Source organism: Lynx canadensis, chromosome D2 (assembly GCF_007474595.2).
Source record: "Lynx canadensis isolate LIC74 chromosome D2, mLynCan4.pri.v2, whole genome shotgun sequence".
NCBI classification, from domain to species: Eukaryota; Metazoa; Chordata; class Mammalia; order Carnivora; family Felidae; genus Lynx; species Lynx canadensis.
The window spans coordinates 63,528,875-63,545,481 of record NC_044313.2 but is presented as its reverse complement, the minus strand read 5'-3'; the positions used below and the strand labels follow the sequence as shown (position 1 = coordinate 63,545,481).

Below are 16,607 nucleotides of genomic sequence, written 5' to 3'. Positions count from 1 at the left end.
GAGAAGGTAGACTAATGGTAAGCAGTAGACTCATTAAAATGCTATTTTAACTCTGGCAGCAATGTAAAAGCAAACCATTTTTCTACCTCAAAGACTATCAAAACCAAGCTAAGGAACAGACTACTGTATCTCTAAAGGTAAAATGTTTGGCTTCTGAATATACAAATATTCTCATATTTTGACATATTCTGTTCTTTGAATTTGTACACACTAGCACGGTACTTAATAATTGTTCTACAAGTAGTAGATATTTGGTAAATATTTGATTGATTCATCAAATGGCATAATTTACATAACTTTCTTCAAGATACTGAAAAAACTTATCATAAGACTTGCCTTACTATTTAGATCATTTGGGGGCACCTGGGTGGCTCAGTTGTTTAAGCTTCTGACTTTGGCTCAGGTCATGATCCCATAGTTGGTGAGTTCAAGCCCCGTGTAGGGCTCTGTGCTGACAGCTCAGTACCTGGAGCCTGCTTCAGATTATGTCTCCCTCTCTCACTGCCCCTCCCCTGCTCATGCTGTCTCTCTCTCTCTCTCTCTCAAAAATAAATAAATATTTTTTAAAATTTAAAAAATAGAAATAAAAAAATATTTAGGTCATTTTTATGTAATAAGAAGGTAGGTATTATAATTTCCAGTTATATTTATATGATCAGTAACATCAGGTTCTATCTGCACATAACAATATGGAATTATAAACAAAAGAATTCATAGAGAATATTCAGGTTTCTTTAAAGAAATAATTTTATAATTAAGGGAGACAATTTTTTATAGGAATAATGAATATAAATGTATGTATAGCAGCAAAGCTATTTTCATCTAATGAAGATAATCTCTAAAGAAACTGAAAAACATGCACATTTCCAGTTGAGAGTTTCAGATATTTTTTCCTATCTTTTTTATATAAATCCCATAAGGATTAAGTTTATTTAAGCATTTTTACAAATCAGTAACTTTAGAAAAGTTACACTGCCAAATTAAGAAAATAGTCAATTCACAATTCACTATAAATATTTAAAGAACATAAATGTGGAGGACAGATATGATTTCCAGAGGAGCATTTCATGTAACTGTGAGAGATGATATAATAGCAAGTGTTTAGTCCCACACTGTACTTCAACCAGTGTTTCTCAAACTCTTCCACTGAAACAGCCCCCTCCTGACCGAATATCCTTAAAAAGGATAAGAGAACATATATCTCTCTCCATGAGTAGAACAGCCCAAATTATGCCACAATTATAAATTTCTCATTTTTTCTTAAAAATGCACGGTTAATAAAGAAGGTGTGTCATATTTATTCTATGGCTTTTTATATCTCCTGACACATACTTATGTACTCTTAGTGATTTATATGACCCAGTTTGAGAAGCACTGACTTAAACCAGTGTATGCCCATGTGAAAAATATTTTCCTGAATTGTGACGTAAGAATAATTTCATTTTATAACATCAGGGATAAATAATAATGAAAATTATTTGTTATGTGTTGAATAATAAATATGTAAAAAGTATTAAATTAGGTTTTTAATATATATAATCTTAATTTTCAAAATGTAAATATTATCTTACCAACAGTAATTAAGGAACTGAGACACAAAGAGATTAAATAGCTATCCAAAGGCAATACAGCTGATAAATATTAGTTACTTTGTACACAAGTCTTTATTATATCACAATCTCATCAACATTTTATTTTTACAAAAATCTCACTTTTCAAGAATTTAATGCAGATGTGCTATGAACAGCACATAGCCACTAACGTATCAAAAGAAACTCTTCACTAGCAGTACAGTTTTAAGACCAATCAATGATGGGTGATGTAAGACCACTTATATTAGAAAAGAAATCCCCATCTAGCCACTAAGTTGAGCTAATTCTTGGGTTCAAGTAAGACCTGGCATTGTATATGTGCTGCCAAAGCGAGCACAAGACTGGGCATTGTAAATAGGATAGGATGTAAATTTCATACACACATTCTAGACCCAATCCAAAATGGCAGCACAGAGTAACATTATTTGGCAAATCCTAAGCAACCTCCTGTTAACTTCTGTCACTAGCCAGTTACAAGTCCTTGAGTTAAGTTGCTTGCCTCTCTAGGATTTATGTTCACCGTGTGAAAGGGGTGTGCATTTCAATTTCTATACGTGTTTCCGTTACTCTCAGCTAGTACCTCTTTGTTAGCATTTTTTAAGCAACTCGTTTTTTAAAAAATTCACATTTCTATATACTAATTATCAGTCTTGGTCCTCTTTAAAATATTCCCTCAGTTCTTGATTCTTAACCACTTCATTTTACAATCTGGAACACAACAAAATCGCCTGCTGAAAACTGCTACTTTAATAGTAACTTTACTATGAGCTCTACTATCAAAATGTTTATAGTATCAGAGTCTATTTCAGTGTATTTATTTTTTAAAAAGCTTTGGTGATTTGATATTTGCCATTAAAGTTAACTTATATTGTGTTCTTAATTCAAACACTTCAGTACATTAAAATCCATAGGAAAACTATACTACTAACCATCTTCCAGTTTGATTTGCAACCTGTTCTTCTAATTTCTGTAGCTCCAATGTGTAAGCCATTATTCGAGCATTGCATACCATGAGATTCTTAACTGCATGCAAGATCTGGTCTTTCTGAGTACTCAGAGAAAGGAGTTTCCATATTCCTTCTCGCATTCGAATTTCTAAATCTATTTTTTCTTGAATGCTGCAGTCCTTAAAAAAAAGAGAAAAGCATTTTTTAAAGATAGCAAAAATCCAAAATTATAACATTTCTTTTTATTAGTAAAAATGTGCTAGTGATTTTATAACATATTGGGAAAGTAACAAAGTTTTGAAGTATGATATTACAAAAAAATATAGCTATTCAAAAATGCTCTTTGCAAAACCTTAATTTCTTGCTTTATTAGGAAGTCTACAATCTAGTGGAGAAACACAACAGAAACAAGGGTGAGAAACATTACATATTCTTTGCATAGCTTCGCAAGTTTGAATAGTGTCCCCCAAATATTCCTGTCCTCCCAGAACCTCAGAATGTGACCTTATTCAGATACAGGGTTTTGTAGATGTAATTAGTTAAGATGAGGTCATACTGGAATAGTGTGGGCCCTAAACCCAATGACTAGTGTCCTTATAGGAAAGCCATGTGAAGACAGAGAGACATACAGAGATAACTCCAGGTAAAGACTGAAACAGAGATGAGAGTAATGAGTCTATAAGCCAAGGACTACCAAGCAACCACCAGAAGCTGGAAAAGGCAGGGAAGATTCTTCCTACAGCCTTCAGCAGGAGTATGGGCCTGCAGATACCTTGATTTCGTACTTCTGGACCCCAGAACGATGAGAGAATAAATTTCCATTGTTTTAAGCCACCTAGTTTTGGTAATTTGTTAAGGGACAGTCCAGGAAATGAATACAATAATATGTATAGTAACTAATGTGAATATTATAGCACATGTACATATTATTTAAGTTGTATTGTGGGATAGCAAGATGTGGTTGATGACACTGAATTAACCAAGGAAAAACAGATGTTGGAAAGGAGCAGATGCCGGAAAAGGGACTGAGGTTTAGCAGCTATGGTAAACAAAGTCAATAAAATCTCAGAAGCTACAGAGGGAAAGCACTGTGTTAAAAAATGTCCAAAGCTTTAGCTATCAGATGGAACAGAGATGTAGAATATATTTTTGGATTTTTGTTTATTTTAAAGAGTCACCATGAAACTACTAAATCATTTTAGTTCTGAAAGTCTTTTATTCCATACAATGATCTTGTAGTGGCCCGCTCTATATACAAGTTACACATGTAACAATAGAATTCTAGAAGCTGAAACGTACTGTTCTGATTTAATTCACAGTGGCTTTTTAAACAATTATAAATCATTAGATATACTCTTTACTAAACTACAAACACAATAATGCTCTGGGACGTCTATTTTTAAAAGTAAAGTGACCATTATCCTGGCTTCTGTGGTAAAAAAAAAAAAATGAATGCTATAATTTACCATTTAATTGAATCAAAATCTATATAAAAAATGTAACTGGAACCTAATAACAAAAGTTTCAGGTATTAAAAAGACAATCTTTTCAAAAAGAAAACCTAAAAGTTAGGAGGGTAAGTCAATGAAAATTACGCTAAAAGAGAAGCTATAAGGGTGCCTGGGTGGCTCAGTTGGTTAAGAGCCCAACTTCAGCTCGGGTCATAATCTCACAGTTCATGGGTTCGAGACCGGTGTCGGGCTCTGTGCTGACAGCTCAGAGCCTGGAGTCTCCTTCAGATTCTGTGTCTCCCTCTCTCTCTGCCCCTCCCCTGCTCACACTCTGTCTCTCTGTCTCTCAAAAATAAATAAACATTTAAAAAAAAATTTTTTTAAGAGAAGCTATAGTAGATGATTTGACTATCCAAATCAATCAAATATACTATTCACATGCAGAAAACAGATCTGTTTAATTACCTTCTGTAATTACATCACGTAATTACCACATAAAAACCTTCTTTAGTGGTAGAACTCAAAACTGGTACACTACATAAATGTAGTCATTTGCTAGTTTTCCTTCTTTACACATGGCTGAATCTCAACAACTCCATTTCATCTTTGTATGACTTTGTCAGCCCCAAAGTAAATTCTTCTTTAATGTAATTAATAACGAATTTTAAGAATTATCTATGTGACCTACATGTCTATAAGATTAAGCTCTGTCAAGCTGGTTAGTATTGGGGAGCACACACACATAGGAGGCAACCTGAAGCAAGATGAATAGTTTTACCCCACAACCCAAATATAAACAAATACCATTTGGTGCCATTAAATTCAATTTTGCTTTTTAAATGTTACAGTGAGGCAGCCAGCTGAACCAGCACAGTGGTTCTTAAAGCTGGCTACACATGAGAATCACCTCTGGTAGAGGAAGAGCCTTTTATAAAAGCACCTGAACTTACGACCCACCCCAAAACAATTAGGCTCTCTGGAGGTGGAGCCTGAGGTTTTTTTGTTTGGTTTTGTTTTGTTTTGTTTTGTTTTTAAGTTCCTCCGGTGACTCAATGTAGAGCCAGGGTAGAGATATGCGGTAGTACTTGAAATTCCACAGTGACCTGGAAAGTTGCAACAACCTTTAGAAACCAGTAGGTGGCCACAAAAACATTAAAGAATCAGTTTGGGCTTCTAGGGTTTCCATCTTGTAAATGAAGACTGTCTTCTCTTCATCACTTGATAAAGACTATAAAATTATAGAGGCTTGGGAAATAGTGCAAAAATGAAATGCAAAGTTAAGGCTTGTTTTTTAAATCACCTTATTTTTAAGATTAAATATTCATTAAGGAAATAAGATATATCTAACAGATATTAGTATTAGAATTCTAATAGCATGGGGGTCAGCAAACTATAGCCTAGCCAATGCCTGTTTTTGTAAATAAAGTTGTACAGGGGCACAATCACGCCCATTTGTATTATCTAAGGCTACTTTCAAACTACAATGGCAAAGTTGAGTAATTTCGAGAAAGACCATGTGGCCCACAAAGCTGAAAATGTTTACTATCTTCCTTTTTACAGAAATAGTTTGCTGATCCTTAATTCAGCCAAATTAACATACATAGTAAACTATGACCTTACCTCCCCTATTCTACAGTGAGCAGATGTGGATCTGGGAGGGCTGACATGAGTGGGGTGAATTGTTAAGCATATGTATGCTTTTGAATGTACTGGGGTTTAAAAAAAAAAAGAGGTATGGTGTTACCCGTTTTTTGTTCTCCATGCAACTTCTTTTAGTACACATCTATACTTCACATACAGGGAAACCCATCTGGTCAAGTGATAACTACTGCAGCCAAGAAAGTCTTTTCAGAGTGGAAGAACTTAATTTTAGTTAGTAAGGGGTGCAAAGTGCTCCTGGGGTTAAGAGCTGATGTGCCATGCACAGTGAGAACAATGATCACGTAATGAGGGCATGCATAGAGCATTCAGTGATGGTGCTTACTAACCCCAAAGTGGTATGGCAGGGAGCTAAAATCATGACTGCTGCTGCCTCAACCATAATGGCAGAGTAAACACTGACTAGGACCCATGGCAAAGCATGTATTCATCCCTCTTAGGAGTGTCTGAAAGCAAGTCTCCAGAAAGAGCAAATGGGGTGGGGAAGAATGGGGTGGGGGGAAACCTTCCTCTTGCCATTTCTCCTTCAATTTTCTAAATATGAGCTACCTTGTAATCAAGTCAAACAGAAGCCTATGGTACTGTCCTGATCATGTAGATACCTAGTCAGGCTGATAAAAATGGACAGGGCAAGGCTAAAAATGAAACAGGGAAATGACTTAAAAGTGCAAATCTAGATTATGTAGACAACAGAAAGATACCAGGTTTTAAGAGCATAATGGGACAAAGGAAGTGCAAAAAAAAATGGCCTTAATATTTTTTTTAAGTAGGCTCCGCACTGGGCATGGAGCCCAATGCAGGGCTTGAACTCACATTCCTGAGGTCAAGAGTTAAATGCTCAACTGACTAAGCCACCCACGCTCCCCTGAAAATGGACTTAATTTTGAAATTAAGCACTGACTTAAAAATAAATGAAGCTGGGCTGCTGCAAGACAACTGTAGTAATCCAGATAGAAAATATCACCCACCTAATGGATATAGTTAAACCATGTTAGTTAAGAGACCATGGTGAAAGAGAAGACTGCAAAATAGTATATATAGCATACATCCTTCTAAAAGAAATTGTATGTATTTTAAGAATTGTTTATGTACAGGGGTGCCTGGGTGGCTCAGTCGGTTAAGCTTCTGACTCTTGGTTTCGGCTCAGGTCATGATCTCACGGTTTATGAGTTCAAGCCCCACATTGGGCTCCATGCTGACAATGCAGAGTCTGCTTGGGATTCTATTGCTCCCTCTCTCTCTCTCTGCCCACCCCCTCAAAAGTAAATAAATAAACTTAAAAAAAAAACTTTAAAAAAAAGGAATTGTTTATGTACAGAAAAAGTCTGGAAACTGTTAATAGTGGTTATTCTATGGAATGGTATTACAGAAAGAATTCTTAAATCCATGTTTCTGTATATGTTTACTACAATGAGATAGTGAGACAGGGAAACTGAAGAACTCCATTAAAATATGCTTTTTGCTCCTTTTCCTGCTTCTATCCTTGCTACAACCTGCCCCTACACTCCACTTTACACATGTCTTATAATGAAAATAGTGTATGTCCTCCTTGTAAGGGACAAGGAGTTAATGATTTGTCTAGAATAGATAACATCTAAGGATGAACCAGATGAGAATGACTGGAAGAAGCTACTATATGTGTATTCCAGACCACTGGCACTAGACATCTCAATGCCAAGACCCCCTGGCTCCAAGCAATAATACCTGGGCCCTCATCTTTGTTCTAACAGGTTCCTAGATGCCTGAGAGGACACGTACACTAGACCATCGTCCTCAGTAAAAACCCCCAGACCCCGAATGAAGACAAGACTCGTGCTCCTCTCCTTTCGGAGTCTCCTGAACTTTTGTCTGTAACTGCTTTCTCTGTATCTTCAATAAACTCACTCCTGCTGGCTCACATGTAATTTCCATCCTGCAGGAAGCCAAGGACTGGTCCTGTGGGACCCCTTCTGGATCCCTGAACCAGCCTGCCGGCATCAATGGCATTACTTCTTGAATTTCTTTTTTATTAAGATTTCAAAAGCTTGAAAGTTTGTAAGAAAGGTTAGGTGGCTGCCCCAACAGATGAATGGGACAAAAGATAGTAAGAAAAAGTTTTCCCTCAAGCACATTCTGAGTGTCAGGTACTATGCTAAGTACTTTAAAAAGGTTCTCAACTCCCAGCAACTTTCTAGGATAAGCATTTTACCCATTTTACAACTGTGGAAACCAAGGATTTAGAAAAGACAGGTTAACTTATTTGAGATTGTTCAACAAGCAGAATTGGATTTGACCTTAATCTGACTCCAAAGCCAATGCTTTATGCTGCGAGTACTCACAGCTGACTCCAAGGTTTCAGTAGATGTTTCACTAGTGTTATGACCACCTCAGAATCTTTGGTCCTATCCCTATTAGGTGGCAGTTTCACTAATATCAGAGGAAATACAGCAAATAAGAAATCACTGTTAGTCAAGTATAAAATTCTCTTAGCCTCAATATTCCTGTTAAATTGAAACCTATTACTATTTTGCAATTTTTATCCAAGATCCAAACACAAGCAATTTCCACAACTCAATTACTTGGTTTTCTTACTGCCTATGAAATCATTAAATATTACTGTACCATCTCACATGTAAATAACCCAGTTCTTATGTATATTTATTTACTTTCATTCCATGTAGCTAAAGTTCTTTCATGACCTTATCTTCTTGTCTCTTTTGTAAAATTCCTAAAAATTACTGCTGCACACAGCTAAATAAATACACGGCTACACCAACACCTATGTAATAAATACGAGAACCTCAACAGATTGCCCATTCACTAGAAATCAAGATTCTGTTATCAGAACAAAGTACTTAACAGATAGGACAGAAAAGCATTTTACATCAAAATGTCTGAAATTTTTGAAAATGCTGGCATAAAACAGCATTACTAATAAAGGAGTTGGACTTTGGTTTGCATAATAGTTCTTACTGTCTTGCTTTATTTCCCTCAGTATTATTGAAGAATTTCTAACAATTTTGTATCTGCTGAGGTTTCTAAACAAAATAACAGGTTTCTAAGCAAAGGTTAGAAGGTTAGGTTTACCCAGGTTTCTAATAAAAAAAAAAATAGGTTGGGCCATATAAAAGTGCTAATAGTCTACTAATTTTGACCTACAAAACTGGCATTTTCACATGGTTTAATCTATTTCAGAACTAGGTAAAAGAAGGTGGAGATTAAAGGGAAGATCAAGCATAAAGACATCAGTTTTAAGACTCTAAAGTTAGAGGTCAGGGGAAAATATAACACTTTAATAATTGATTGGTCTCTATTCAGTAAAAAAAAAAACACATACTTTACATGGCGAAATAGCAAAACATCAAACTTCTCTCTTATCCGATTCGAAAAGAATCCACTATCAAACCAAATTTTTCTAAAGTTCTAAGTTTGCAGTTTGCTTCTCCACCCTGCCCCCATCGAGTTTATGTCGTGTGTGGACATCGCTCCAGTAATTGTGCTTTCCGTCAAATCGAGTAATAAGTAAACCGTCCTCCCTTGGCCTCGGGTGGGCTTCTTGGAAATCCCGGGACCCCCATTTCCCCTGCGTCACCTACACTGGGATCTAAACCGTGTGTGTGTGTGTGTGTGTGTGTGTCGGGGGGGGGGGGGGGGGGGAGGTGTGGAAGGAAGCAGCCGGCAGGTGCGCCCGGGAACGCACGGAAGAACTCCGGCATCGCTTCCCCATTCGGGTCTGTCTCCTCCAAAAGAAATCGGGGGCCGGAGGGGGATGAGGAGATTTCCTAGCTCCACTGGAGCCTGCAAAGTGCGGTCTCCTAGTCCGTCCCTTTGTTTCTGGACACGGCTGAATACGAGACGCGGAGTGGGGGCTTTCTCGACGACGAGGCAAAACGGTGGCTTGAAGACTTGGAAGTCCGGCCCTTCCTCACTCACCTGATGGGCGGGAAGGCCCGCCAGGCGGAGCTCGGGACCCCTCACGGTCTGCGCCTCCATCTCAGCACCACTGCCAGGCCCGCCGCCGCTCCTCCTAAGATTTGAAAAGCCCGCCGCTCGCTTGAGCCGCGGAGGACGCCAACCGCCGGCCCGGCCGTACCAAGTCCGGCCGCAGGGGGAGGGGCGCAGGGGGCCTCCAGCCTGAGGGCGCACGCGCAGTGGCAGCGCCCGGGCCTCCCGCACGGAAGCGCGCCGAGACCCGAGCCCTCAGTGCGGCCGCGAAGTGAGTGGGGCGCGGCGGGCAGGTTTAAGGCACTGACTGAGGAGTGGGCGGGCCTGGGACAAGAGTGGGCAGGGCCGTGGGGAGTACATTGGCCACTGAGCGCACCTGGCCGGGCACAGGGTTTAGGTAGGTGGTTTTGGAGGCACGCCCCAGTGCATTTTACCTGCATCCCCGCCAAGGCCCTTCGCGGCTGGCTGACTCAAGGCTGTGGTCCCTGCGTTCCTGCGGACGACTCAGGGACACGCGGTGTCACCAGGAGCCCGTGGCCTCAGTCCCAGAGAACCAAGGGACACTGCTCCCAAGCGCTCCCACACAGCAGAGCATTGTCACTCAGGGTCACTGGAAGCCCACGGCCCTGTTGATCAAGCTGGAGAGATACTATGTCAGACGTTTCACAAGGTCTTTTCTTTTGTCCCCAGTGTTTCTTTGTAATTCCAGATACCCCCACCGCAAACACGTAAGTAGTCTGTTCTTACAAAGACTTCTTTCTTGAAAGTAGTCTATTCTTTTCTTGCAAAATACTTCTTCATTACTGTTTCCCATTACTCTTTCCCATTCTGATGGAAGAATAAGGTATTATTTTCCCAAAGCCCCATTTTTTGCTGTCCCTAAAGACCCATACAAAGACTTTTTTGAAGAGTTTTATTATTAATCATAATGGGAAAGAATGGAATCTTTAAAAATCAAAGTTGAAGTGCTACAGATTTCAGGACCCTGTAAGGTCCTTATAATCCACTATCCTGGCCTATCCTGACTTACCCTTGAAAAGGCAACAGGACACTGCTTTGGCTTCTGACGTTTTTTTCTCCTACAGGAAAAATCAACCAAATCAACTCTTGTACCCGCAACCTCACAGAAGAAGGCCTTGGGTGCTTTTCCTTCCATAAATAGGGTGACCATGTTTTTTATTTACCTGAGACATTCCCTGTTTGGGTTTGTTGTCCCAACGTCCCACCAATCATGCACTTGTCCAAAGTGGATATTAAGTTGCATGGTCACATTATCCACAAGGCCCTTTTTTAACCAGTTAGTTTGAAGATTTACTTCTGAAAATATGAAGAGTGCCCTTCCTCTCAAATAAGTAATTTGCCTCTTTGTGGCCCTTTGGACTAGATGATAATAGAAGCTGCCCAGCTAGGAATGACATCCCCTTACAATTAGGAATGTATGGGTCATTACAGATGACCCATATCCTTACACACAACTATAAAATATGGAGAGCTGAAAATTACCAACACAATGAGTTCACCTCATTCTCTCCAAACACAGATCTGAATTCCAAAGTCATTAGGTACCCTTCCCCCAATGCACTCCTCTCTCTAATGCTTTACCATTTTGTGGTATAATTATCCCCTACTCACAGTGAGCGGCATGTACCTAGTAGAGTACCTGACTCATAAAAGAAATACACACAGAGAGCTCATCATCAGACGTATATTATTTCTCATGTAACACACACAGCTCTTAGACTCAGACCAAAATACTTACAGAAGCCATCACTTCATGAGAACAGAGGCAAGCCAGCCAATTTAAAATTGGACACTGATGTAGGAATATTTGATAAATACTAACTGGAGATGCATTTATTTATAATACTAAAGAAAAAGATCTAGGAAAAGTCATATTTAGCGATTGTCTGTAGAATTGACAATTGCTATTAAAGACCTTTCTCTTTGGAGAAGATATGATGTAGTCCTATCTATTATTCATCAAGGGATGTGCCCAGGAAGTTCTTAAGATATAACTATTATATGGTGATTAAAATACCTCAGAGTAGGAATGCTGTTTCCTTATTTATCCCCAGGTCCTTCTGGTAGTTTCATCATAGTTTTCTCTGATGCATGTGATGTACATAAAAATAGATGGAAACCAGGGGCGCCTGGGTGGCGCAGTCGGTTAAGCGTCCGACTTCAGCCAGGTCACGATCTCGCGGTCCGTGAGTTCGAGCCCCGCGTCAGGCTCTGATGGCTCAGAGCCTGGAGCCTGTTTCTGATTCTGTGTCTCCCTCTCTCTCTGCCCCTCCCCCGTTCATGCTCTGTCTCTCTCTGTCCCAAAAATAAATAAACATTGAAAAAAAAAATTAAAAAAAAAAAATAGATGGAAACTAAAAAAGGTTAAAGATTTCACAAGCAGTGGTTTGGTTAGAGAATGAATGAATGAATGAATGAATGAATGAATTTTAAAACTCCCAGAAAGTAAGAAGTACTACCCTTTGCCACCTCAACTGTTTGAAAGATAATATTTGAGTATCTCTCATTCAAGAGCTAACATCCCACCTTCCTTGGGCTCCCACAGTTGATGGATCCCCACCTAATTGCCCAAGTGTAAAAGCTTCAGCTGAAGGTTGAATGGTGGCATTTCTGTTCTACCAATATTACTTCCCATGATAAGTTCAACATTTAAGACTAATTATAAGTATCTCTTATCTCTAATATAATAAACAGATAATATTTAATAATTAATAAATATAAAATCAGTATTTGACATGGGACAGCCAATTTAGATAATATGAATAAATGTTAAAACATATTTTTCTTCTCATTATTCCCTACATTCGCCTTTTTAACTCTCTAAAAGGCCAAAGAAAGGAGATAATGAACTTGAAATAAGCTCTCTTACATAATAAACCTATTATTTTTTAAAATGTGATTTGCCCCAGAACAGGTAACTATTGTGGTTTCTGATATCCTCCTAGACTTTCTTTAAAAAATCCTATTAAAGAATCCTCTTGGTGCTTCCTTTATTCATGTGTTATCTTGTAGGTAATGCATTTAAAATGAACTTCATAGACTAGAACTGTATTTTAAATTACACACACACGCACAAAAAAAAAAAGGGAGAAAAGAAACTGAAGTAAAGATGCTAAACAGAGGTGCAGCATTTGTCTAAATGAATAGGCATAAACTACAAATAGCAGAAGCATCATATAATCATAAGAAGGAAATGGAATACAGAATCTGAGGACTCATTAGCTATATGACCTTGGGCAAGCCACTCAGTGTCCTTATCTATAAAACAAGTATAATAATAGCCAGCTAGTTTTTTGTTTTTTTTTAGTTTTTATTTATTTATTTATTTATTTATTTATTTATTTATTTAGAGAGGGAGAGAAAGCCAGGGGAAGGGCAGAGAGAAGGAGATAGAGAATCTGAGGCAGGCTCCATGCTGTCAGTGCAGAGCCAGACAGGGGTTTCCACCATGAGAACATGACCTGAGCTAAAATCAAGAGTCGGACCCTTAATCGACTAAGCCAGCCAGGTGCCCCACCCAGCTAGTTTTGTTTTGTTTTGTTTTGTTTTGTTTTGTCATTTTATTTTTTTTTATTTACATCCAAGTTAGTTAGGATATAGTGCAACAATGATTTCAGAAGTAGATTCCAGTGATTCATCCCCTATGTGTAACACCCAGTGCTCATCCCAACAGGTGTCTTCCTTAATGCCCCTTACCCATTTAGCCCATCCCCCCACCTATAAGCCCTCCAGCAACCCTCAGTTTGTTCTCTGTATTTAAGAGTCTCTTATGTTTTGTCCTCCTCCATGTTTTTATATTATTTTTGATTCCCTTCCCTTATGTTCATCTATTTGGTATCTTCAATTCCACATATGAGTGAAGTCATATATTTGTCTTTCTCTGACTGATTAATTTCATTTAACAAAATACCCTCTAGTTCCATCCACATTGTTGCAAATGGCAAGATTTCATTCTTTTTGATTGCTGAGTAGTACTCCATTGTATAAATACACCATATCTTCTTTAGCCATTTATCGGTCGATGAGCATTTGGGCTCTTTCCATACTTTGGCTATTGTGAATAACGCTGCTATAAACATTGGGGTTCATGTGCCCCTTCAAAACAGCACACCTGTACCCCTTGGATAAATACCTAGTAGTGCAATTGCTGGGTCGTAGGGTAGTTCTATTTTTAATTTTTCGAGGAACCTCCATACTGTTTTCCAGAGAGACTGTACCAGTTTGCATTCCCACCAGCAGTGCAAAAGAGATCCTCTTTCTCTGTATCCTCGTCAACATCTGTAATTGCCTGAGTTCTTAATTTTAGCCATTCTGACTGGTGTGAGGTGGTATCTCATTGTGGTTTTGATTTGTATTTCCCTAATTATGAGTGATGTTGAGCATTTTTTCATGTGTCTGTTAGCCATCTGCATGTCTTCTTTGGAAAAAGTGTCTATTCATGTCTTTTGCCCATTTCCTCACTGGATTATTTGTTTTTGGGGTGTTGGCTTGATAAATTCTTTATAGATTTTGGATAATAACCCTTTATCAGATGTCATCTGCAAATATCTTCTCCCATTCTGTCGGTTGCCTTTTAGTTTTGTTGATTGTTTCCTTTGCTGTGCAAAAGCTTTTTATCTTGAGGAGATCCCAGTAGTTCATTTTTGTTTTTGCTTCCCTTGCCTCCAGAGACATGTCGATTGAGTAGTTGCTGCAGCCAAGGTCAAAGAGGTTTTTTCCTGCTTTCTCCTCAAGGATTTTGATGGCTTCCTGTCTTACAGTTAGGTCTTTCATCCATTTTGAGTCTATTTTTGTGTGTGGTGTAAGAAAGTGGTCCAGGTTCATTTTTCTGCCTGTCATTGTGTCCAGTTTTCCCAGCACCACTTGCTGAAGAGACTGTCTTTATTCCATTGGATATTCTTTCCTGCTTTGTCAAAGATTAGTTAGCCATACATTTGTGGATCCATTTCTAGGTTCTCTATTCTGTTCCATTGATCTGAGTGTCTGTTTTTGTGTCAGTACCATACTGTCTTGATGATTACAGCTTTTTTTTTTTTTCAACGTTTATTTATTTTTGGGACAGAGAGAGACAGAGCATGAACGGGGGAGGGGCAGAGAGAGAGGGAGACACAGAATCGGAAGCAGGCTCCAGGCTCTGAGCCATCAGCCCAGAGCCTGACGCGGGGCTCGAACTCACGGACCGCGAGATCGTGACCTGGCTGAAGTCGGACGCTTAACCGACTGCGCCACCCAGGCGCCTCTTGATGATTACAGCTTTGTAATACATCTTGAAGTCTAGGATTGTGATACCTCCAGCTTTGGTTTTCTTTTTCAGGACTGCTTTGGCGATTCAGGGTCTTTTCTGTTTCCATACAAATTTTGAGATCATTTGTTCTAGCTCTGTGAAGAATGCTGGTGTTATTTTGATAGGGACTGCATTGAATATGTAGATTGCTTTGGGTAGTATTAACATTTTAACAATATTTGTTCTTCCAATCCATGAGCATGTAATCTTTTTTTACTTTTTTGTATCTTCTTCAATTTCTTTCATAAGCTTTCTATGGTTTTCAGTGTTTTCTATAGTTTTCAGATTTGAGGGTATTAAACCAGCCCTGCATCCCAGGTATAAATCCCACTTGATCATGGTGAATAATTCTTTTAATTTATTGTTGAATCTCGTTGGCTAGTATCTTCTTGAGAATTTTTGCATCCATCATCATCAGGGAAATTGCTCTATAGTTCTCCTTTTTAGTGGGTCTTTGTCTGGTTTTGGAATCAAGGTAATTCTGGCCTCACAAAATGAGTTTGGAAGTTTTCCTTTCATTTCTAATTTTTGGAATAGCTTCAAAACAATAGGTTTTAACTCTTCTTTACATGTTTGGTAGAATTCCCCTGGAAAGCCATCCAGCCCTTGTTTTTTGGGAGATTTTTGATTACTAATTCAATTTCTTTATTGGTTATGAGTCTGTTCAAATTTTCTATGTCTTCTTGTTTCAATTTTGGTAGTTTATATGTATCTAGGAATTTTTCCATTTCTTCCAGATTGCCCAATTTATTGGCATATAATATTGGCTCATAATATTCTCTTATTATTGTTTGTATTCCTTCATTGTTGTGATCTCTCCTCTTTCATTCTTGATTTTACTTATTTGGGTCCTTTCCTTTTTCTTTTTGATAAAACTCACTAGGGGTCTATCAATTTTGTTAATTCTTTCAAAGAACCCGTTCCTGGTTTCATTGATCTGTTCTACTGTTTTAGTTTTGTTTTCTTTTGTTTTAATTTCAATAGACTTGATTTCTGCTCTAATCCTTATTATTTCCTGTCTTCTGCTGGTTTGGGGTTTATTTGCTATTCTTTTTCCAGCTCTTTAAGGCGTAAGATTAGGTTGTGTATCTGAGATCTTTTTTCCTTCTTTAGGAAGGCCTGGATTGCTATATACCTCCCTCTTATAACTACCTTTGCTGTGTCCCAGAAATTTTGCCCTGTGGTGTTATAATTTTCATTGAATCCCATGTACTTTTTAATTTCCTCTTTAATTTCTTGGTTAACCCATTCATTCTTTAGTAGGATGTTCTTTAGTCTCCAAGTATTTGTTGTCTTTCCAATTTTTTTCTTGTGGTTGATTTCGAGTTTCATAGCATTATGGTCTGAAAATATGCATGGTATGATCTCGACTTTTCGTACTTGTTGAAGGCTGATTTGTGTCCCAGTATGTGATCTATTCTGAAGAATGTTCCATGTGCACTCAAGAAGAATGTGTATTCTGCTGCTTTAGGATGAAATGTTCTGAATTTATCTGTGAAGTTCATCTGGTCCAGTGTATCATTCAAAGCCATCGTTTCCTTGTTGATTTTCTGCTTAGATGATCTATCCATTGTTATAAGTGGAGTGTTGAAGTCCCCTATTATTATGGTATTATTGTCAATGAGTTTCTTTATGTTTGTGATTAATTGATTTATATATTTGGGTGTTGCGCATTGGGGGCATTAACGTTTACAACTGTTGGGTCTTCCTGGTGTTTAGAACCTTTAAT

At 38.3% G+C, this 16,607-nt stretch overlaps 1 protein-coding gene across 1 annotated transcript in view; it reads right to left on the bottom strand.

Moving 5' to 3' along the window:
- The window catches only part of RTKN2 (rhotekin 2), a 74,293-nt gene extending 64,589 nt beyond the window's left edge, over window positions 1-9,704 (bottom strand). Inside the window, exons 1-2 of the mRNA XM_030335168.1 lie at window positions 9,562-9,704; window positions 2,522-2,718 (exon numbers count right to left, since the gene is read on the bottom strand). Of these exons, the coding sequence (XP_030191028.1) occupies window positions 2,522-2,718; window positions 9,562-9,621 (257 nt within the window). The 5' untranslated portion in view covers window positions 9,622-9,704. The remainder of the gene's footprint in view (window positions 1-2,521; window positions 2,719-9,561) is intronic.
- Between the last annotated feature and the right edge of the window lie 6,903 nt (window positions 9,705-16,607).